This window comes from Aplysia californica, unplaced genomic scaffold (genome assembly GCF_000002075.1).
Source record: "Aplysia californica isolate F4 #8 unplaced genomic scaffold, AplCal3.0 scaffold00860, whole genome shotgun sequence".
In the NCBI taxonomy this organism is placed as follows: Eukaryota; Metazoa; Mollusca; class Gastropoda; order Aplysiida; family Aplysiidae; genus Aplysia; species Aplysia californica.
Window position 1 is genome coordinate 118,898 of NW_004798130.1, and position 23,703 is coordinate 142,600.

A 23,703-nucleotide genomic window follows, 5' to 3' on the forward strand; every position below is an offset into this window, starting at 1 on the left:
ACTCTATGCTATTTTTGTTTCTTCTGATCCTCTATGTTTAACAAGAATTTTGCAAACTGGACGTACGTCATTATGTGCCTTTTTCATGAGAATATAATAATCCAAATGTTTGAACCAGAAGAAATATATTGTAAAAATATTCATGTATGGAAATAAAGTAAAATTTAATGTACCTGGATTGGTTATGACTCGAGGAAGGTAGCTGACTGCCTACAGAAGGCTTACTTTAACTTTTATGTCAAACTGACATTAAATTTCAGAGTTGTGTTGTTTTTGGTTGCTTTTTTGTGGGGGTTTTTTCTAAAATAAACTTCTCAAAGATCGTTGGGTTTTTAAAATTTTTCTCTCCTGAAAATTGACTTTTACTCATTTGTGCCCATGAATATAAAATCAAATACATAATATTCATTATTGTAATACAAAGCGAGCTGGTGCGAAAATGTAGTTTTCATTTTTATTATAGTTTACTTTCTCGGTGTCCTTTGTACAGCATGTATCATCAAAAGGAAGTGCGTCGTGGTTGTGATCATGAGCATAGTATTGTTATGTAATAAATATATCAAGCAAGCAGTTGAAAAAAAAAACACTATCTGATCTTCGGTGTTTCTTTTTTATCACCTGTTTTTGTTCTATGGTGTTTTACATTTACAAATGTACTTATTTCCAGCATATTTGGAGTGGGTGGTTGGCGGGTGCTCTGGTTTGCTTCTTCTTTCCTATCAAACATCTATTGTCTTTATCTATCTTCCCTCCTTCTTTTTTGTGTTTGTTACTCTCTTGTAACACCTCTGACTATTTTTCGGCACTTATATGACCTTATTGTGTTGCAAGTGCCGTAAAGCTCTTACTAAAACTAAAGAAATCCCACATGGATAATGTCTGACAATATAAGTCTCTCCGGCGGATTCCTTACCTGTGATGGTATAGCCGTGTGGAAAAAATTCCTTTTTTTTTTGGTAAGAGTTTTTCTGCACTGGCAACACAATAAGGTCATAAAAGTGCTGAAGAGTAGATACAAAATGTAGGCCTATGTGTTACAAGAAAGTAATATGCACTCCAAAAAAAAAAGGAGAGATAAGGACGATAGACGTTTGATAGGAAAGAAGAAGCAAGAAGCAAACCACACCAGAGCACCCACCAGGAACTAGAACAGATAAAAATGACATGGGAAAGATGTAGAAGATGCAGACCACTCCGTGGTGTTAAACTGGCTGGTTGTTGTTAGGTGACTGGTGTCAGTGTGCGACATTGTTGTGATGAGTTTGGTTTTGTAGACGACTGTGCAATATTGTTTGGTTGAGGGGCCAAATAAATTTTAAAGTCTTCAACGATAGAGAGGAAGGCAGACCGACAGACAGAAACACATACGCGCGCATCCACACTCACAAACACTCTTTTTGGTTCTCTCTCTCTCTTAAACACACACATACACACACAGACACCACAGAGAGAGACAGAGACAGAGACCTTGAGCTAGTGAAGGAATTGACCTAATTGGGCTTTCTGATTTATTTTTGTTCCTCTGAACAATCATCTACTGATTATATTGAAGACATCAAAATATCGATGCTGAGCTGTCAACTTTCTGATAATGATAGGCCTACATCATACTATAACATGTGACGCACTCTTTGCTAGACATAACCTTGTACTGTTCACATATCGCATTATGCAACGTCTCTATATGTCCTTGCACCGTATAGACAGTAGCACCTTGCGTAATGTGGCCTACTTAACTTTGTCCACTGCTCTTATAACTATTTATAAGTATAACGTTGTCATGTATCGTTGGGTAACATCAATCAAACGAATCTCAACAGTGGGTGGTTGGCGGGTGCTCAGGTGTGGTTTGCTCCTTCTTTCCTATAAAAAAATCTATCGTCTCTATCTGATCTCCCCTCCTTTTTTGTGTTTGTTACTCTCTTGTAACACCTCCCATCTTCGGCACTTATATGACCTTATTGTGTTGCAAGTTTTTTTGTGGGTTTTTTTCTAGTAGAGGGTTTTACGGTGCTCGCAACTGCATAAGGTCATACGAGCGCCAAGAGGTGGGTGTCAACAGAGAAGTCTTTACAGGGAATCAGACGTTAACTGACATTCCATATGCCCGAAAAACCGATGCGAACTTCGGGTGCGAATTTCGCTTGCGAATAATTTTTTTCGCACCAACGTTTTTGTCATTGGGTGAATCCATATACCGGAATTTCGCATGGCCGAGTCCGAAATTCGCATGCGAAGATTTTGTTTCGCACGAGGGAGCGAAACTTTTTTCTTCGCATGCGAATTCTTCGTGAAGTGGGCGGGGCTTATTTCCCGCCAAATCTACTTCAAAGGAACGAAGCAGCATAGAACATGATAGAAGCACTAGATAAGTGGGGAAAACGTTGAAATGTTGATTTCCTTGGTTCGAGAGAGAAGTGTTAAAACCAAGACTGAAAAGAAGTGTTTATTTTCAAGGTGGCTGTCATTTGCATGGCAACCACTTTTTTTTTTTTAGTTTGTGGGAATCTTTCGGGAGTCTATGTAATCTATCTATGCTCATTTATCTTTTGAATCATGTAATAACTAAAAATAGCATTTCACTTTCAACGATAGATGTTTCATAGGAAAGAAAAAGCAAACCACACCAGAGCACCCGCCAACCACCCACTACAACTACAAGAGAGTAACAATCACAAAAAAGAAGGATGAGAGATAAGGACAATAGGAAAGAAGTAAGAAGGAGCAAACCACACCAGATGCACCAAAACAAGCGAGGCTATAGCCATACAAGAAAGGCCTCCTTATAAAACAGTAAGCCAAGAGTAAAAACTGTAACCATTTTCTTCAAAGAAGAAAACACTGTTTATTCTTTGGGTAGGTTATTTAAAAACTGTCTTTGCAAATCAAAAACAGCAATCATTCCATCATTATCTTGCATAACAAACACACAAACAAATTATAATGGGCAGGTTTGTCATTGGTTGGCCTGATGAATAGAAAAAGAAAGAAAAAATAACTGTAAAACAAGGGTGATTACATGGACAGAGAACAAAATGTTTTTCTTTCAGGCAATTAAACAGATGATTACATTTTCAGACTGAAAAGCGTAATACAGTAACAGTGTGAAGATGAATAATAATGCGACATGCACTAATAATAATAAAACCGGTAATAATAAATAGCATTTGTACAGCGCATATCACCGCTCTACAGCAAGCTCTATGAGCTTTACACTACACTACATTATTACCCCAGCAAACCATAGAACACTCAGAAACATTCTCAGCTTCCCGGGAAGCAAACAGTGCAAGCAGCTGATAAAGTGCTCAAACACTAACAAACTGACAAGATCTTTCACTGTCTATAGCTGGGTACCCATTCCCACCTGGGTGAAGTGAGGAGAATTCGTGTAAAGCGCCTTTCCCAAGGACACAACGTCGGGCCCTTGGCGGGATTCGAACCCACAACCTTACGGTTGCGAGTCTGAAAGCTTGTTTTAGTTTTGTTTTTGTAGAGGTTTTATTTTACGGCGCTCGCAACTGCATAAGGTCATATGAGCGCCAGAAGATTAGAGGTGTTACAAGAGAGTAAAAAACATAAAAAAGAAGAAGGGGAGATCAGGACAATAGATGTTTGATAGGATCGAAAGAAGGAGCAAACCACACCAGAGCACCCGCCAACCGCCCACATCTGAGAGCTTAACCACTACACCACCGACGGACTCCACAAAAGACAACACGTTTTAAAAACGATTCTACCATAGTGGAGACTAATATATGAATATACCAGAAACTTTCACATCAACTGGAAGCCTAATTATGCTGTTCTGTGTACTTTATCTTCCTCTTCTTTCCTGCGTTGTTCCCAACGAGCCACCAGTCCTTCCGTCCAGTCAGCCTCAGAGTCCGAGCAGCACAATCTATTCCACTCCAACAACAGGAAAACTTCCTCATTGAAAGAACTAAGTTCATCACATCGAGTCTTTTCAAACCATTTTGTCAGGATATTCTGCATCTCTTTTAGTTCAATGGTTCCAGTGACCGAGTGGTTTGTTTGTTTAAGCAAAGAGAAGCATATCGACACAATAGTTATGGTCATTTAGTGCTGGGACAAAGTGAGAGAGACACACAAAAGCAACTGATGGAAAGGAGAGAAGTAGGACCTAGCAGTGGCGCCCTCCAACCACCCGCTGGTCAAAAAGCTCAAGCTAAAACAAAGATAAAAATGCTTCTAGGCAGGTGGATAAAGGTAACTGAAGTGAAATGGAAAATGGTAAAGGTTTAACGGCCCTATAAACACTTTTAAGCTATTCAAAGGGCGGGACCTCCGAGTTTAAAATCAATCTCCGAAATGACCCAGCAAAAAGGTAAATTCGTGTAAAGTGTCTTTGCCTAGTACACAACGTCGGACCGAGCTGAGGCTCAAACCCCCTAACCCACAATCTCATGATTTCAGGTCCGGTATCATAACCACTAGACTACCGACACAACTGAGGTGAACAAATAACAATCAAGAGACTCTTGGGGAACACATAATTTATACGACTAATACTAATAATAAATAGCATTTGTATAGCGCATAATCCCACTTAACAGCAGGCTCTATGCGCTTTACACTATATTACCCCGGCAGACCATAGAACACTCAGAAACATTCTCAGCTTCCCGGGAAGCATACAGTGCAAGCAGCTGATAAAACCCTCAAACACTAACAAACTGACAAGATCTTTCGCAGTCTATAGCCGGGTACCCATTCCCAACAGGGAGAAGTGAGAAAAATTTGTGTAAAGTGCCTTTCACAAGGACACAAAGTCTGGGCCCCTGACAGGATTCGAACCCACGACCTTACGATTGTGAGTCCGAGAGCCTATTGGGGGAGGAGAAAGAAGGATACTGAGGTAAACAGCAATCAAGAGACTAGCTTAAGTGTCTCAAGGAACACATTTATAGTCAGAGACAGGAGAAAGAGAAGGATAGAAAGGTGAACTGACAAACAACAATCAAATCAAGAAACTATCCACGTGCCGCAGAGAAAAGAATTTATATATGGCACAACAAAAGACGGATGGACTTCCTGTGTATCTCTGCCAGTTTATGCGAGAGAAGAAAACAAAACGAAAGAAAAGCAAATTCCACGGCAACCAGTCCACGGCACGGCCATTAAGCGATGATCAAAAGTTTTTAGCTGCCAACATCTCTTGCCAAATTACCAAAAAAAGTACAGGGGAGGGAACTCTTTGCCCCCCTTCCTTGTCAGCAATTCCCTAATAAAACCCCCCAAAACTGTTCAACCCCCCCCCCCTCAAGAAACAAAAATATTTTTAAAATATTTTAAAATTGGGGATAAACTGGTTATGTTCAAACATCCCAACCTGTCCCTGTGGTTTTATGAACCCTGCATAATTTAGCCAAATTTGATCATTTTTTGGGGTTAAAATTAACAGAATCGCATAATTTCACATTTTTGGGCTCAGTTTGCATAATTTCATAATTTTTCTTGCATGAAATGATGGACGGGGACAGCTCAATAGACACCCTGGATGAAATGAACAGTGTGAACATATAATGTCATATATCTGAGACTTGGTGCGCAGCAAAGTAAAATCTGAACACAACCAGAGAAAAATCTCAATGTGGCTACAAAAACATGGACTGGATTCTGTACAGCAGAAACAAAAACAAAACAACAACAACCAGAAAGCTAAAAATTTACAAGCGCTCAGAAAAAACACTCTCTGCTGAAACAGGAAGGGACTTGAGAAACTTTACCAAAAAAAACCCATAGTGACTCTGTATTTTGATCCAGCACTCAAAATCTACATAGAAAAATAGCTGCTACGAAAGGGACAAAAGAGAAGTCGGAACCAACAAAAAAACCAATGTTGAAGAAAAAGAAATCTGATCACACCGAATCACACGCTGTCGGCATGGCCGGCTGTTCAAATTCAAATCTTCTCAGCCCCGAAAGACAAAAATGTTCAAAGAGAGTAGGGGAAAAAAAACTGTTTCACTCTCACTCTGTAAACAATTGTAACAACCGAACTTTTCTTTATGTATATCTGATCTATTCTTGGCCTTTTCAACATGAAGAATTTCAACCAAGTCATATTTCTTGAGCACACACAGCCTATACAATACATGAAAAAACTGCAATTAAAAAAAAAAAAGTCAAAATTTTGAGCTGTTCATCTAAACAACTGGCCGATGAAATGTTGAGACACACTCATTGAAGATTTGCAACCAATACTATAGATTTAAGAATCTGCAAGAAAACTTTTATTCAAAATGTTGGGCTTAGTACAAGTACTGGTGCATCTGAAAAGCAGGTCGACGATATCCAGTTGTATGAAAAAATACCACAACAGCTTCGACGACTGAACCAGATTCACGAAGCCTCTGTCTGGCTATGAAAAAAATTCTGAACACTTTGGACCCCATGGAAACTCGTGCTCGGGGACTCAAAATGAAATGATCATTGTCTCATGTGGTGTATTATTATGTATCAAAGCAATCTTTCCATAGTAGTGCAATATCCAGTTAATTCCACAGATCCAGACTTTCATGTCTGTCCGGAAAATCAGTAGGCCTACCACTAAAGTACACAATTTCTTCAAACGAAAATAGAATAAATTTCTTTCCAACTCTCACATGATTCCTTCTTGTCACCTGGCTAAACGGGACGGGAAAACATCAGGTACTTGAAAGATAAAACATTTGAAAAAGACCCAAAAAGTGGGAAAAGAATCCCCCACAATATGTCAGACGTCATTTGAATTGGACAGATAGAGAGAAGACACCAACAAGGACAATGCCCACAATTTTCCTTTCTCAGATTCACATGATCCAACATTTGAAACATAAATTTGAAATGAAAAATGAAACAACAACGAAACATAAAACCAAATAATAGATATATGTGCAACTACGTCATTCTCCTGTGCAGCTCGACAGAGTTAAAAAACGAACAACAAAGAGAAAAAGTACAGTCAGAGTTGATAAATTTAGTAAATATATATATATGTAGATTTAAATATAGAAGTGTTTTTAAGCCCCTATCAACACAGTTTAGACAATTCAGGAGGCTGGTTAATTGAATAACTCTACTCCTCCATACTCCTGGAGTGATGAAAATGAGACAAAAGTACCGGTTGTTGGCTGCACAAAGTACAGTATTAGCACATCAAGGAGGTGTCAAAACACATCCAATCACATCGAAGCACCGATCAAATCCATAGAGGAATCCTTAACATAAGGTATGGATATTCATAAAAATTCTCTAGCACGCACAGGACAAAATCGACGAGATGTGAAAGTGTTTCTGTAATGTACGAATTCGCTATGTACGTATCTTAAATACAAAGAAAAACGTGTATTTAAAAAAAATTCAGGAGCCAAAAATCTCTTCGTTGTGTGCGTGCTAGACTGCTTGTAGTTCATCCACCATGAACTGATGACGAAATGGTAATGCTATGGTTATAATAACATCCCCTATGAATGAATACTGCAGCATAATTGAAACCCCCCCCCCTTTCCAAATTCGAGAACACTCCATTGGTGATTCGAACCAGGATCATCAGCAGTGTCATCCTATGGGCATGCCCAGTGAGTGTGCCTACGCCATACATGTAACGAATTAATTTAATCAAACGACCGATATTTTTATTTTTTAACACTTTGCCCCCAACGGGACGCCGATCGGCGACGGAGCCATATACTGTCCCCATGGTTCTATGCACCCTGCATAATTTAGCCAAATTTGATAATTTTTTGCAGAATTTCTGATTATTTTTCTTTGTCATTCTTTATTAAAATTAAACAGAATCGCATAATTTCACATTTTTGGGCCCAGTTTGCATAATTTCAAAATTTTTGTTCCATAAAACGACAGGGACAGGAGATAGCATGTACCGCATCAGCATCGTGGTCCATGGGGAAAGGGTTGCTCTCTGTGCTCGCTGCGTGGGTGGAAAGGGTTAAAGCAAAAAAGACAAAAGCAAGAAACTGTTCATTGTGCAAAAAAACTTTGCCAACAAATTTACTGTAGTTTTAAAACAAAATCTTATGACTGTAAATGTATTTCATCCTCTAATCTGCAAACACAATTCAGGAGGTGGGGGCTGCTACAATCCCACCTGTCAGGCCTCTACTCACATGTACTACACACTAATACTGCTCACATTTCTTCACAACAATAGATTTTTAAAAAACACAACCCAGTGGCACTAAAGTAATAAACACCTAAACTGTCCCCGTGGTTTTATGCACCCCGCATAATTTAGCAAAATTTGATCATTTTTTGCATAATTTCTGATTTTGTCCCTTTATCATTCTTTGTTAAAATTAACAAAATCGCATAATTTCACATTTTCGGGTTCAGTTTGCATAATTTCAGAATTTTTCTTGCATAAAACGACAGGGACAGCCTACAGGACCTGTTTTATACTACAAGCAACAGTCAATAAAATAGACCAAAAAGTAGTCACCAGTCAACATTATAAATAAACTCTAGATGACGAACCACATGTTTTAACACGATGATGTTCATACGGCCCTGACATCATTAACGTTTGTTTTAGTAAGGTTTTACGGTGCTCGCAACTGCATAAGGCCATAAGATTGTTTTAGCAGAGGTTTTACGGTGCTTGCAACTGCATAAGGCCATAAGATTGTTTTAGTAGAGGTTTTACAGCGCTCACAACTGCATAAGGTCATATGAGCCCCAAAGGTGACATCATTAATGTTGTCCTTATACCTCTAGTCCACCAACGAGCACCGAAATGTTTCGTTACAATAAACAACAAAACAAATCAAAGACAAAGACAAAAAAAAGAAAAGAGCGAAGGATATGACAGTAAAAACGTTTAACAGGTACCAGACATTCTCTCTGCTGCTGAATATTTGTACAAAAACATAACAAGGCAACTACATGTGTACCAAGAATGATGTCATGCATGAGCAATAACTCTGTGACCCTGAAGAGAAATCTATGAGAAATCTGCGAGTTCCAAAGCCTGAGTGTCAAGATTCACGAGCTGCGTATATATATATCTATTGTCAGAATAAGCATAGATGTGTGTTGCTCTTTTGAGTATGTATCTATATAACTCCAAAGGTCTAGTAATTAAATTCTTGCACGTGGTTGAATGAGGCATCTGATGTGATATGTACATATTGTCAGCTTTACTTCTCTTTTCACATATTGAATTCTAATGAGAGTAATATATAATTTAAATCTTTTATGTATACCTGCATGTGTTTTTAACGGTGCTGTACAGCCGAGAAAAATTTCCTTCTGGGATAATAAAGTATTTTTATCTATCTTATATATATACATCAAAGAGCACTCTCTGTGGATTATGTTGCAACTACTCAAAATCTTCTTCTTCTCTGTTATCAGACTCATTATTACAACTACAACCACCCTCCTCTGATGCTAACCCAAACACACAGCAGTCTATGATTACTGAATCGAACAAGGAGGAGTCATCATGTTGCACAAAGCCTAATCAGACAAACCGAACATTTCTCTGCAAGCTAAGTTTTACGGAATTAAAGCAAGACCGTGCTTGAAATACGGATATATATGTAACTTCCTTTTGAGACACGCCATGACAACGGGCTGCAATATAACGCTGAATCAGACAGTGGACAAATTTGGATATCATGCATTGTATGGGCAACTTAACTATAGAACAGTGGTTTCACATTCTTAAATGGCAGTAAGACGTTATTATATAACAGTAGTAGAATGATGTGTTGCATTATGGTGAAATCAGGCGCTCATCAGAATAATGAAACCCAAGAAACTAACATTTTCTACCAGTTGGGCATTCTTTACCGATATTTGAGAGGGGGTTCAAGACTTTTCAGTCAATTTATTTCGGTGTGGATTTTGACTGATAAACATTTCATACATGATACTGAAAAAAGACACAAAAAAGGTAAATTTGCACTTCTTAAGGACACTCAAGCTTTCCAAGTCACAAAACGTTGGCAGCCATGTCCTTGCTAACTCTACCTCTGACACCAGGCTAACCCCACCAACTTCACTCACAAAAATCTGGACTTCCAATTCAAGACAGATGGGGGTTTTTTTCCCACCAAAATAAAGACGAATAAGCTTTTTAAGACTATACCGATAACCCCATATTCTGAAAAATTGACGAGTGCCCGAATCCACCATGTCATGACACAAGTTATTGAGCCCTTCGTACCCGCATTTCTTTCTTTAGTCCCCGCTTAGTAAAAAAAAGAAAGATCATAAACCTCAGATTCTAAAGACAATGAAATTGAATTAAAAAGATAATCGTTGCCAAAAAAACCCCAAAAAAACCCCAACAAAAATTCCATTCATCCTGTCCTGTAAAAGTCTTGTTTAATTAAAATAATTAGAACGGCTGCCAACTCAGTTCTGCAAGGGAAAAAATAACATCTTGTGATAAGATCAGGAACGAACCCAAAAGGTTCAAACTCACTTTCACCATACCATCCTTGATTGCAATACATAACTGACAACAGCAAAACTACATTATGTCATCTTTTCAAACTACAGGAGCAAATTTAATTACAGACAGACAATATCATCCTCCCTGCTGCAATAAACTTTTTCCTGCATTTTGAAATTCTATTAGTCCAATGCTAGATTAGGGAAAGATGAAGTCTTCAAAAAGGAAATTATAACCTAGGGCATTAAAACAAAATTTAAAAAACTCACAGGCATTAAGGCAGATTTTTAACATTGAGAGAGCTAGTCATACCTTCCTATTCGTAGGTGAGTAGTAACTCTCACTGTATATTCCCCCCAAATTAGGTGAAATACTATTTTGGTAGGAAAAAAAATGTTTTTCCTATTTTCTTCAAGAAGTCCTCAAAATTTTGAGTAGAGTGTTCTTTTATAAATTGCAGTGTCACCAATTGTAATTCCCGCAGTGAATAACATGATTTAAAACAAAACAAGTGTCTGATCTAGATAGACAAATACACAATCAGCCATATACTGACACACTCCTTATTTTGTTATATAACTTTTAACTTATGTTTCGAAGTCTGAAAGGTTGAATCCAAGAAAAGCCCTTTTGATCTCGCATTTCACTCCATCATCGTTCTTTAAAAAAAATAGATCTATGCATTCTTCCATTTCCCTACAAAAATGACTCAAACAGCTAAAAAAAAAAGTCTATAAGGTTGAACCAAAAAAAAGCTTTTCCTATCTTGCATTTCTCTCCTTCCTCGTTCCTTTACAAAAAAAAATGCATACATTCTTCCACTTCACCACAAAAGTAACTCAACAAACAGCTGGAAAAAAAAAAGAAAGAAAAAGGTTTACGATCGCCTTCACTTATTCTTCTTGGAGTGGTTGTTGGTGATGCCCTGCTTCTTGTTGTACTCGTCGATGTAGAAGTCGGACACGGTCTGGCAGGACGCGATGTGCCGCGCCGAGTCCACTATCAGGCACGACGGGATCACGATCCACAGCGAGTTCAGGAACACGAAGTAGAAGCAGAAGTAGAGCGGGTGGCCGAAGGGCCCGTGGACGAAACCCTCCTTGATCTCGGTGAGGAAGTAGAGGACGTCTCCGTACAGCTGGCACAGGGACAGGATCATCTGCAGGGCGTAGCGGTAGTTGCTGCCCGACATGAAGGCCCAGAAGGTGACAAAGGCCAGCGGGCCGTCGATGACCGCCGTGATGCTCTCCATGCACACCGTGAACGTGTCCGAGCTGGGGACAGTGAGAAAATCTAGGTCAACACACCGTGGACATTGAGAATATAGGTCAACACATCCCGAAGGTGTCCGAGCTGGGGACATTGAGAATATAGGTCAACACACCCCGAATGTGTCCGAGCTGTGGCTCGGGGACATTGACAATATCTAGGTCAACACACCGTGAACATGTCCGAGCTGTGGACATTGAGAATATAGGTCAACACACCGTGGACATTGAGAATATAGGTCAACACACTGTGGACATTGAGAATATAGGTCAACACACCGTGGATATTGAGAATATAGGTCAACACACCATGGACATTGAGAATATAGGTCAATGAGAATATAGGTCATCACACAGTGGACATTGAGAATATAGGTCAACACACCGTGGACAATGAGAATATAGGTCAACACACCGTGGACATTGAGAATATAGGTCAACACACCCTGAATGTGTCCGAGCTGTGGCTCGGGGACATTGACAATATCTAGGTCAACACACCGTGAACATGTCCGAGCTGTGGACATTGAGAATATAGGTCAACACACCGTGGACATTGAGATTATAGGTCAACACACCGTGGACAATGAGAATATAGGTCAACACACCGTGAGTGAACATGTCGGAGCTGGGGACATTGAGAATATAGGTCAAAATACAGTGAACAGGTCTGTTTAGTAAGCGTTTTTTGGTTGTTTTTTTATAGTAGAGGATTTTACGGCGCTCACAACTGCATAAGGTCATATGAGCGCCAAGGGGTGGGTGTCAAGAGAGAAGTCTTTACAGGGAATCAGACTTAGACTGCTCACCTCTCTAGCTTCAACAGCACAAGGTCTGCTTCGACTTTCAAGGCACCCCGGAAATTGCAGGTCACAAAAGAGTGACAAACATACAAAAGAAGTAGAGGAAAATGACAATAGTAAGGATCAGGAAAGAAAAGGCAGCAGTTCCCTGTTGTAGATCAGGCACAGTTATGAGCGTGACATGAGTCAGCCCATTTACAATTCTACTATGCGTGAACGAGAAATGTCCCCCCTTTGGGAATGGCCTAAAGACACTTCAGTCAGTGGCACTGCCCCGCTGGGTGCGATAGATGTTTGACAGGAAAGAAGAAGCAAACCACACCATAGCACCCGCCAACCACCCACATATGTAGTCAACACAGCATGAAAGTGTCAGAGCTGTGGACATTAAGAAATACAGTCAACACACTACTGTGAACAGGTCTTTTTAGTAAGAGTCTTACGACACTGCAACACAACAACGTAATATTAGTATTAGTGCCGAAGATTACAGATGTTGCAAGAGAGTAACAAACACAAGAAAGAAAGAAAGAAGAGAGAAAAGGACTATATAGAACTTTCTCCAGTTCTCAGCTACAGCCATATGAGAGAGAGAGAGAGAGAGAGAGAGAGAGAGAGAGAGAGAGAGAGAGAGAGAGGGGGGGAGGGAGATAGAGAGAGAGAGAGAGAGAGAGGAAGAGAGAGAGAGAGAGAGAGAGAGAGAGAGAGAGAGAGAGAGAGAGAGAGAGAGAGAAAGAGAGACAGACAGCGACAGAGAGACAGGGGGCACATTTTATTATTTTACTTTCAATTCTTAGATTTTTATAGATTTTATTGATTTGAAAGTCCTTTGGCCCATACAGCTACACACTATAACATATGACTCGACCAATACATAAATTTGTGCAGCACACTAGACAATTTACATAAATTGGGCAGGCACGCACGCACACGCACAAAGGGAGAGAGATAGAGATAGAGATAGAGAGAGAGAGAGAGAGAGAGAGAGAGAGAGAGAGACTGACAGAGAGAGAGAGAGAGAGAGAGAGACAATGACAGAGAGAGAGAGAGAGAGACACTGACAGAGAGAGAGAGAGAGAGAGAGAGACAGAGACAGAGAGAGAGAGACAGAGAGACAAACAGAGAAAGAGAGAGAGAGAGAGACACAGGAGAGAGAGAGAGAAACAGACAGAAAGAGAGAGAGAGACAGAAAGAGAGAGTAAAATTAAGATTGAGGGGAGGGGTGGAAGAGCAAAGCGGGAAAGACTGCTAGATCATCGTGATACCTACCTATACTTTGAGTATTTTTCAGTACCATCATATTATCCAAAACGCTGTTTCGTGAACCGATATGTTTTGCAGTAACAGTATCTTATATTCCTTGGGATTGGTTACCGTTTTTCATTTGATCAATATTTCAAAAACTATTTTACATAAATTGTTTCTATACACATTTGTTACTGCTTTATATTCCTGTATTAATGTACCTATACATTGATACATATTTTGTGTCATTTTACATACCCTTGTGTGTAAACGTGACATGTATTTTTAAGCAATTATAGGCTATTAATATGAATATAATATGTCTCGTAAAGCACATTGTGCATTATAAAATTAAGGATATGCACTGTACATAAATGCCACTTATCATCAATTATTATCATTCATAATAAGTAATGATGAATTTTAAAAAAAAGGTTCTTTAGTTTTTAATTTTTAGTAGAGGTTTTACGGCACTTGCAACTGCATAAAGTCACATGAGCACCAGAAGATTAGAGGTGTTACAAGGGAGTAATAAACATTAAAAAGAAGGAGGGGAGAAAAGGATGATAGATGTTTGATAGGAAAGAAGGAGCAAACCACACCAGAGCGCCCGCCAACCACCCACTTCAAGATTCATTTCAAATTTTTTTTTTACTTCAGTTAGTATGTCATAGTTTAGAGAGTATGTATTGGATAACCACCAGTCTAGTGGGGAAAAGGGAGGTTGATGTTACTGAAAGAAAAAAAAAGAAGGAACAGAGCAGCGAAAAATATATATTTACCAACAAAGCCAGTCAAAATTAATCAAAAAGACATGCATACACATCGGGTTCAACAAAAACAACAGTTGGGGCACCAAAGAAAAAGTGGGATGAACTAAAGCCATCCGCACTGTTAGTTTGTTTCAGGAAGGTTTTACGGCGCTCGCAACTGCACAAGGTCATATGAGGGCCAAGCGGTGTATGTCAACAGAGAAGTCTAAATGGGTAATCAGGCTTACTCTGCTCACTTCTCAAGCCTCAACAGCACAAAGTCTGCTTCAACTATCAAGGCACCCCAGAAAAAGCAGTTCACAAGAAAGTGACAAACATACAAAAAGACAGTAGAGAAAAAATGACGATAGTATAAGTAAGGATGAGGGAAGAAATAGCAGCAGTTCCTCCTTCGTTGTTCCGCACAGTATGAGCATGACATAGATAAATCAGCCAATATACAATTTTTATTGTGCATAAGAACATGTTAAACTAAACTAATATTCCCCATTTGGGAATGGCATAAAGACACTGAAGTCAAGAAAAAAATCAGCTGAGCAATCACTCAGCACGCCCAGAGGGCACCCTTGAGCAAAGAACGACAGAAGGTAGAGAAAAGATTCCAGTCTTTCTGTCTATCTCACAAGTACGAGCTGTCACTCACTGGAAACTTACCCTGGCCATCAAAACATTCCAGAGGGTTAATAATTTAGTTGAGTAGTTTTAAGTAAAAGTTTAATGGTGCTTGCAACTGCATAGTCATATGAGCATGGGGTTAATATTTTTTTTAAAGGATGAGAAAACCATCTCCTTTAGCTTCAAACATACAAGATGTAAGAGTTTGGGTCCAAAGGGAATAAGACCAGAGAAATAGTTTTTTTTTAAATTTTACAAAACCTTTTATCTCATCATGATCATGGTTTAATGGTGAGTTATTTGTCATCAATGATGCTTCCCAAAACCTCATTTTCCCATAAAAAGCCAAACGTAGCAGCAAAAGAGCTCCAAATTAGCTAACACAGCACCACTTACAAAGCTACTCTGCCACATTATAACAAACCATCTCAACCTATTATTCAACTTTGAAGTTGAAGTCATTGATCAGTTTCAATTTCTCACCAGCTGACATGGCAGTTCATCATTCGCAGTGTAAAATGACGACGACGTAAGATCATCTAGCATTCTCGTGTTACTCAACGCGAGGTGTGCTGGCAAAATTGAGTTACATCTCCCATTTCAGTTCAACCCAGAGGACATGTATGTGAGGCGTGCAGACAAAATGAGTTACTTCTCAATTTGAGTCCAATGGAACTAGATACATCACGCTTATAGGTGAAGTTTTTACAATTTATAAGTATGAAATGATAAAAGGCATGTTATACTATACTTAAAGAATATGGCATCAATGGCGATCTATAAATATAGTGTCGATTTTGGGCTAATACCTCCATTTGTGGACAGCGAGAATTATCTCATTCTCACATAGCTACATCAAATCTATAGGTTGTGGCGTCGGTGGCCTAGTGATTAGGCTCTCGGACTCGCAACCGTAAGGTCGTGGGTTTGAATCCCGTCAGGGGCCCGACGTTGTGTCCTTGGGAAAGGCACTTTGCACACATTTTCCTCACTTCACCCAGGCGGAAATGGGTACCCGGCTATAGAGAGTGAACGATCTTGTCAGTTTGATAGTGTTTGAGCGCGTGAAATCCGCAGCTTGCACTGTATGCTTCCGCGGAAGCTGAGAATGTTTCTGAGTGTTCTCAGCGAGGGTCTGCAGGGGTAATAATAGTTGTAAAGCGCATAGAGCATGCTCTTGAGCATGGATATGCGCTATATAAATGCAATTATTATTATTATTATAGTTTGTAATATTCATAAGTGTATAAATAAAACATAAAAGACATAATAATTCACTTGAAGAAAATGGCATTAGTTGAAAATCTACAGGTTTGACCAACGTGTCAATTTTCCACCTACATCTTTCCATTTATGGACTGGGAGAAATAACTGATTCTATTAGCAAGCCTTGCATATTGTGGCACAGACCTGGGACCAACACACCACTGGTACACATTTAAACATTACGTGAAACTTTGACAAGTAAAGATTAATAAAACAAGTTCAAGTTTCTCATTCAGACTGTAGCCGGGGGCCTTCATGGTCGAGAGATCAAGGCGTTTGCCTTTCATTCAATAGGGTCCAGGTTCGAAACCTGACAGTGACGGAAAATTTTCTTCTGTAAAAATGTTCTCCTTTCACCCCCTTACCCGCTCACTAACCATGTTCTGTGGTTTGCTTTCGTTCCCCAATTTCTGCCCCCACTCCTCCCCCCTTTGCCCTCTCCTCTGGGCTCCTGACTCTTTCTGCACCCTTTCTACTGCTACTCCTTGGTTCCTTCTTACTGTTGTCTTTCAGCCACACCCCTGACCTAACGGTAGGTAAAATCTAACACCTAGCCTTCTCGGAAAAAGGAGAAAAATCTTGGAGGTCCTGTGTGCAAGTTGAGATCGTTAAAGATCCCTTGGTACTCCAAAATTGATATAAGAGTAAGATTCGGCCGTCTCCCGGGGCAAAATTTAAAATGTATAATGTGTCCCGCGTGCTCATGTGACCTTATGCAGTTGTGAGCGTCATAAAACACATACAAAAAAAAAAAGGACTAACCTAGGCATGTTTTTTTTTTCAACTTCATCTCACGTACGATAACTATTTCTTATGCACCCTCCCCCCCCCCAACAAAAAAGGGGTACCACTTTTATATGTGGAACCAACTTATTGGAAAACGTGTTTGTAAAGCACTCACCTCAGGTATCGGCTATCACTCATGCTGTACTCTTTCCCTGGGAAATAGGAGAAGAAAAATTCTTTAAAAGTCTGTTTCAAAATGTTGCAACAACCAAACGTCTCAAACTGCCACTTATCTGGGAGGCTCAGTAGCTCAACAAGTACGGTGTTCACAGACTGTCAACTCAAAAGGTTCAGAGTTTGATCCCTGACCTGCGAACTAATCACTTCATGACCAATTAAAAATATGCATTCTTCTGAGAACCCTCCCTTAAGGCGGGGGGGGGGGGGGGGGGGGGGGGGGGGGGGGGGAGAAGAGGAGCTACACCCCGAAAGTTCAGATTTGGTTCAAAACTATGGATTTTAAGTTGCAGGCATTTTTACCTTCTCCAGCCTATCTTAAAACTATTTCATCGCATAAGAACCCCCTAAAGCTGTATTTTTTCCCATACCGGGCCTGTCTGTTACCACCATTTCCCCATAGAGACAATCTTTTATTTTTTTTAATCGCCCGTTATCTCGAAAAACGTTTTTTCTAAATATAAACTTTTTAAAATAACCACCATTTTTCATCCAATCTTCACAGAATGAAGAAAAGATGTAATACTACAAATTTGTAAAATGAAGTTTGATATTATACATGGAATAGATTTTAGTTGGTGGCGCTTGGAGTGTGGATTTCCTTCAATTTGATATATCATAAGTTATGTTTTGAGTGACGGTTATGCTTCTATGAAGTTATTTTGTACACCACCTGCATAGCCAAATCGAGCCACAAGTTAATGTCTCTAGACCCCAAAGTACTACGCCCAGAAGAGAGAGTTAAGAATCAAGTCTGGGGGAAAAATCCGAGCCCCCAGCACCCAAGTAGATTAAGATAACATAAACCGAAAGTAGCAAATAAACCCAAATAAAAATGTGTACAGTCAACTCTGCTTGTGTTGAACTCGATCTTCAAATAAGTTGACGGAGTGATTATATTCTCACTCGGGATGAGGATAAACTGGATATTATTCTCACCCGGGGGGAGAATAAAATTGATACTATTTTTATCGCGGGTGAGAATAACGACAGCCTACTATTCTCACCCGGTTTTTTCCGTTTCGGGCATCATAGGAGTAGGACCCGAGTCACTGAGCGCTCCAGGTGACAAAACTCGCTTCCCTCTCTCACTCCGCTGAGCCTGCGAGCCGACTAAAATCGCCAACGGGCGGGCCAGCTCTCAAGCGCTGGAGACAGCTATTGTCGATTTGGGGGAATACCTTATCTTTTGACCAAATAGCGTCACGTTTTGTTGCTTGCTATTTATTGGTTCTGTAATGGAAAATTTTACTCTTGAATGGTTTAACCAATCAAAATTAAGAAAAAATAAGCCTAGCTGCGTTCCTTAAAAATAATCGTGGGTTCTGTTAGGGATAACAATTAAACATGTTTTTTTTTGGTGTTGTAATTAAATGCCAATTCTAAGATTACAATGACAAACTATTACTAACATTTATATCAATTAAACAGCTTTCAGTTTAAGTGTTAAGGCTATTATTTTTTAAAACATACTACTCTGGCAAGTGAATTCCTTTCTGAATTTAGAATATACACTTGTCTAGGGTTTTGGTGAAGATTTATGCATGCATAGTATACTCTAAAGATTCTTAAAAATGAAACAATAATAATCCCCGCGGGAGCCTAGAAAAATCGGCCAGCGCTCTGGGGCAGGTCATGAACGGTCACTCAAGTCTTACAATTCACAAATTATTTTTTAGCATCCTAGATCTATTTAGCCTACATGTAGGCCTACCAGTTCTCAACAAGTCAACACACAGGTAAGCCTGAGAATAAAAATCCAGTGCATTCTCAGACCGGGTGAGAATAACAATAAAATATTATAATGTACATTATTCTTACATTTTTATTTTCACCCTGGGTGAGAATAACGACAGCCATGTCAAAAAGTAGATTTTGAGAAAAACAGAAAAAACAGGGATTTTAAAAAGAATTTTTTGTGAAATTTGCACTTTTCAAACGCCTTTTTAGGTCATTTAGGGTGTTTTTTCAACAGTTTCGTCATTGTGAACTCATAGAACAGATGTCAAAGGATGTTTTTCCGCAAAAAATAAAAGTTGGATGGTTTAGAAAAATTTTATAGATATTAATTGTCTGTGATCGCCGACCCAGGACTTCCCTTAATAAAAGTACTGATCTAGCCGACTTTTCCTTTTAGGCCTACCAATTTAGGCCTGGTCAAAGTTATTAATATTGATGCTCAACCCAGGGGAGAACCAACTGGATGACTAGATCTAGTGATCTAGGCTTATTTTTACCAACAACCTCCAAAATTCGAATTATAATTGTACGAATAACTCTGTCTGGTTATAATTGGTACAAAATAACAATAATAAGTAATTAGAGTTGTACGCACTATATAACCGCAGCCATTTATAAAGTGTTTCGAACACATGAATAACCCCTTCTCATAAAAGCTGATAAGTCATTACGAGTAGTTTACACACATTCGATTGACCTTTTTACACGCTCTTGTTACGAATGATCTGCCATTCGAAAGGGAGTAATATAATAGGATCTATAGGTCAATTTCCTAATTATGTTTTGCTCTCAAACTGTTTTTTTTACCTGCACAATGGTATTCTAAAAGCTTATATAATCAGGTAATATCATTTTATATTTATAAAAATCAAGCTCATGATTTGAAATATTTTGTACACAAAAATATGGAAGTCTTGTTTCCTGACTATCCTTTCGAGCACCTAAAGTCTAAGTGGGTCGATTTGTTTTCATTCTCATTGGACGAACATCTAAAGCTACCAACTTGACTTGGTGTGTTTTGAATGAGATGTATTTGCCTCGCTACGAACCAACGCAGGCGGTTCAACAAGTAATCTAGGCCACAAACGCACACAAACTCAAACAGACAGATGCATACACACACACTTGAGCTGTGGGTATACCCAGTCATCATGCGGATGACGCTCAGCACGTGTGTGCTGAGCCAGGGCCGGACTGGCACACGACTGGAACGAAGGCGAGGTGCTGAAATAGGCTGATCGGGGAACATCGGCTCCGAAGGACCAGGGCTAAGTTTTGGCATTGTATAAAAATAGAGGTAACATACTCATATGAATGTGAATTCTGCGCCGATCTTTCTGGGGATAGAAAGAGCATTTAATAAAGACACACATAGATCTACATATAGACTAGATTTAGATCTAATATTTTCAGCACATTGTCAGGCTGTTCCGCTGAACTAATATATATATGTTAAATTCAAATGACTTGGCCAGGTATTTTTTTACTTTCCCTCCCGTCTCACACTTACCTCTATCAGCTGTCCATTTTCTATTAAATATTGATGCGCTGAACACGAATATCGACTTCATTTCCGTCGCAAATGAATAGTTTTTTAAATATCTGATTGTTCTTAATCGAGATAGACATGCTTTGGACCAATCCGAGGGTTCTTGAGGAAAAGAAAATCTGGGGGGTTACACGGGGCATGCCCTGTTTTAACCCATAATTTGATATTTTACAGTTAGATTTGAAATTTTGCTAACAAATAATTGATTTGCGACAGTTTTAGTGGCTTTATATAGATATCTATGTGTGATCTGCAGCAATCAGTACTGCAGTTTGACCCCTGACTGAAGCAGTGCATCTGTGTGCGAGAGTGAAAGTAAAAATTTACCTTGGCCAACTAGATCAAACAGAAGTAGAAGGGCCTATCCTGTACACACTTACATGTTTCTCCAAGGACTGTTTTGTGCCCTGCTAAGGTTGCATGGTACACTGCAAAGTAGCCTTCAAGTACAGTGTGAATGAAAGCACACAGCAGAAACCAACACAGTGTGAGCCTTCTCAAGAAACAAAATGGTTCTTTGCGATTACCAGACACCACCCAAGCAAAAAGTACTACAAGAGCTGAACAACCACCCAAAACAGCCAAAATTGTTGTTGTTTCCAATTCGTTCGGTACATAATGGGGCAGTTTCAAGTCCCATGGATAGTATGGATGTTTGAGCTCAGTCGGAAGACTTTCGGGTACAGATTTTGCACCTTTCGCTACCATTGTGCTGCTAGGAAATGAAGAGACCCCAAGAAGAGTTGTCACAATGCAGACAGATATGGCAAGGTAACGGCAGTCTTCCCTTTCACAAGACCAGAACACGGCACCGAGTATGATATGATGAGTGATGAATGATGAAGTTTGAGAAAAGTGCAGCCACAACTACCAACAACGTCGTATGATTGGTATCGAAATATAGAAGAGAAATATAAACAATGAGATATCGATTCATTTAACGGTAAACTAAAATATCTCAGAATACTGCGCGGAACAAAGTTTTATAATTTTCGTGCGGGGAATAATAAATCTTTGAAAGCCATTTATTCTAAGACAGCAATGCAATCACAGGATTAAAAACAAAAAACAAAAACAAAACAAAGAGACAAAAGTTATGACTGAAAGTCTAATTTTAAGAAACATATAGATCTAGCAGGTAAGATAAAATATTGGTTGTTTGTAGATTTTAGTTTTGTAGATCTAATACAAGTTCCTCCCTAATCGGAATAAACTTATGACAGAATGAGCTACGCAAACACAATGAAGAAAGATAGAAAAGATAATTTATTAAGATATATGGCATTCTCGTCTTGAGGATAATTCGTGTTCGAGAGGAGATGGGTGTTTTCGTAGAAATCCTTGAAATCAAATATAGCTGAGTTATGTGTATAAGAGTCTAATATGATTTGAATTCACTATGCCAATGTAAAATATAAAAAATGGGTTTAATAATCTCAGCTTAGGCTTATGTTTGTTTTCTTTCAAAATGTACAATTATATTTTTACATTTACTTCTACATCCATACTGGTAGTATCGTTACTAGGTATTGCCAGTATTGCTACTGTAGTAGTAAACGATCTGCCGGTCGCCGGTAGAAATCTTTCCGGTTGAGAGTTCAAAACGAGAACTTTACCTTTCCCCATAGACTTGTGCATGGTATTCTAGCATAGAATGTATACTCTAACAAAAACTTCCGTTTCATTGGAAACTCACCATTTGACTCAATCTGAGACAAATTAAGGGCAACTGGGGATCTTGCCGTGTTTACTTGACTACTGTGGGACCGAATTTTCCCCCTTCATTCAGGTGTCTAGCAGAATCCATGGTGACAATGCCTATCAACGAAATTTTAGTTGCGGTGGTAGAGCGGCGGCCATGACGGTGCTTCATCTAGGTGTACAAGTCTATAGTCTATGCTTTGATCGCCCAGAAATGGTCATAATTTTTCTGCACAGTACAATATTGGATTTTATTTAAATCTCCTCTCGTATCACTTTGTGCGAGATTGATGTACTTTGGTGCTGCCCTTTACTTTTTAAGAATATTGTTGTTGCAAGTTATGGTTATAGATCTAGATCTAAATCTAGATTGGTATTCAACTAACGCCAAACTTTAGTTTCCTCAGTTTCTCGGTGTTCAGAGATTTCCGTTGTCGTGGAGATGCTGTCACAACACACACACACACACACACACACACACACACACACACAAAAGCAGTTCAAGTGGACCTCTCCTGCTGTTTGATGTTCTGATGAGGCCTAGGACTCAGTCTCTATCTGCTGTTCCAGCTCTCTCAGTGCCCTTTCTTTCTTTCATTCGCATTCGTTTCCCCCCAGGCGCAGTGCCACTGACTGTTGTAGTGTCTTTAGAGGCCATTCCCATAGGGGGTACATTTCTCGTTCAAGCACAGTAGAATTGTAAATGGGCTCATTCATCCTGTCACGCTCATAACTGTGCCTGATCTACAACAGGGAACTGCTGCTGCTTTTTCTTTCCTAATCCTTACTATTGTCATTTTCCTCTACTTCTTGTGTATGTTTGTCACTCTTGTGACCTGCTATTTACGGGTGCCTTGATAGTTGAAGCAAACCTTGTGCTGTTGAAGCTAGAGAGGTGAGCAGAGTAAGTCTGATTCCCTGTAAAGACTTCTCTGTTGACACCCACCCCTTGGCGCTCATATGACCTTATATGCAGTTGCGAGCGCCGTAAAACCTTCTACTATAATTTTTTTTAAAAATAATTTAAAAAAAAAAAAAATTCGTTCCTTGTTCCTCATTTATTGCAATGACCAAGAATAGACCGATAGGTCCTGTTATGTTTCATGCTTATTTCAAAAAGGAAAAATCACGCTTTTATTTTCTTTTTAAAGAACATTCGTTTCGACATGCTACCAGTTTAAATATTTCGTAAATTAATAATATGTCCCCCCCCCAAAAAAGAACAAAAACACACAAAATCTCCCAGTTCTCTCTCTCTCTCTCTCTCTCTCTCTCTCTCTCTCTCTCTCTCTCTCTCTCTCTCTCTCTCTTTCTTTCTTTTGTGGTCAGGAGAAATGTTATATCCAGTTGTTAA

General features: G+C 39.3%; 1 protein-coding gene across 1 annotated transcript; it reads right to left on the minus strand.

The window, feature by feature from the left end:
* Positions 1 to 9,840: 9,840 nt before the first annotated feature.
* Positions 9,841 to 21,555, minus strand: LOC101863062 (3-beta-hydroxysteroid-Delta(8),Delta(7)-isomerase). Its single transcript, XM_005110164.3, has 3 exons — positions 21,029 to 21,555; positions 17,298 to 17,334; positions 9,841 to 11,700 (listed from the first exon to the last, which is right to left on the minus strand). Exons 1-3 carry the CDS (start codon positions 21,354 to 21,356, stop codon positions 11,316 to 11,318), a joined length of 750 nt encoding a protein of 249 aa, XP_005110221.1. The 5' UTR covers positions 21,357 to 21,555; the 3' UTR covers positions 9,841 to 11,315.
* Between the last annotated feature and the right edge of the window lie 2,148 nt (positions 21,556 to 23,703).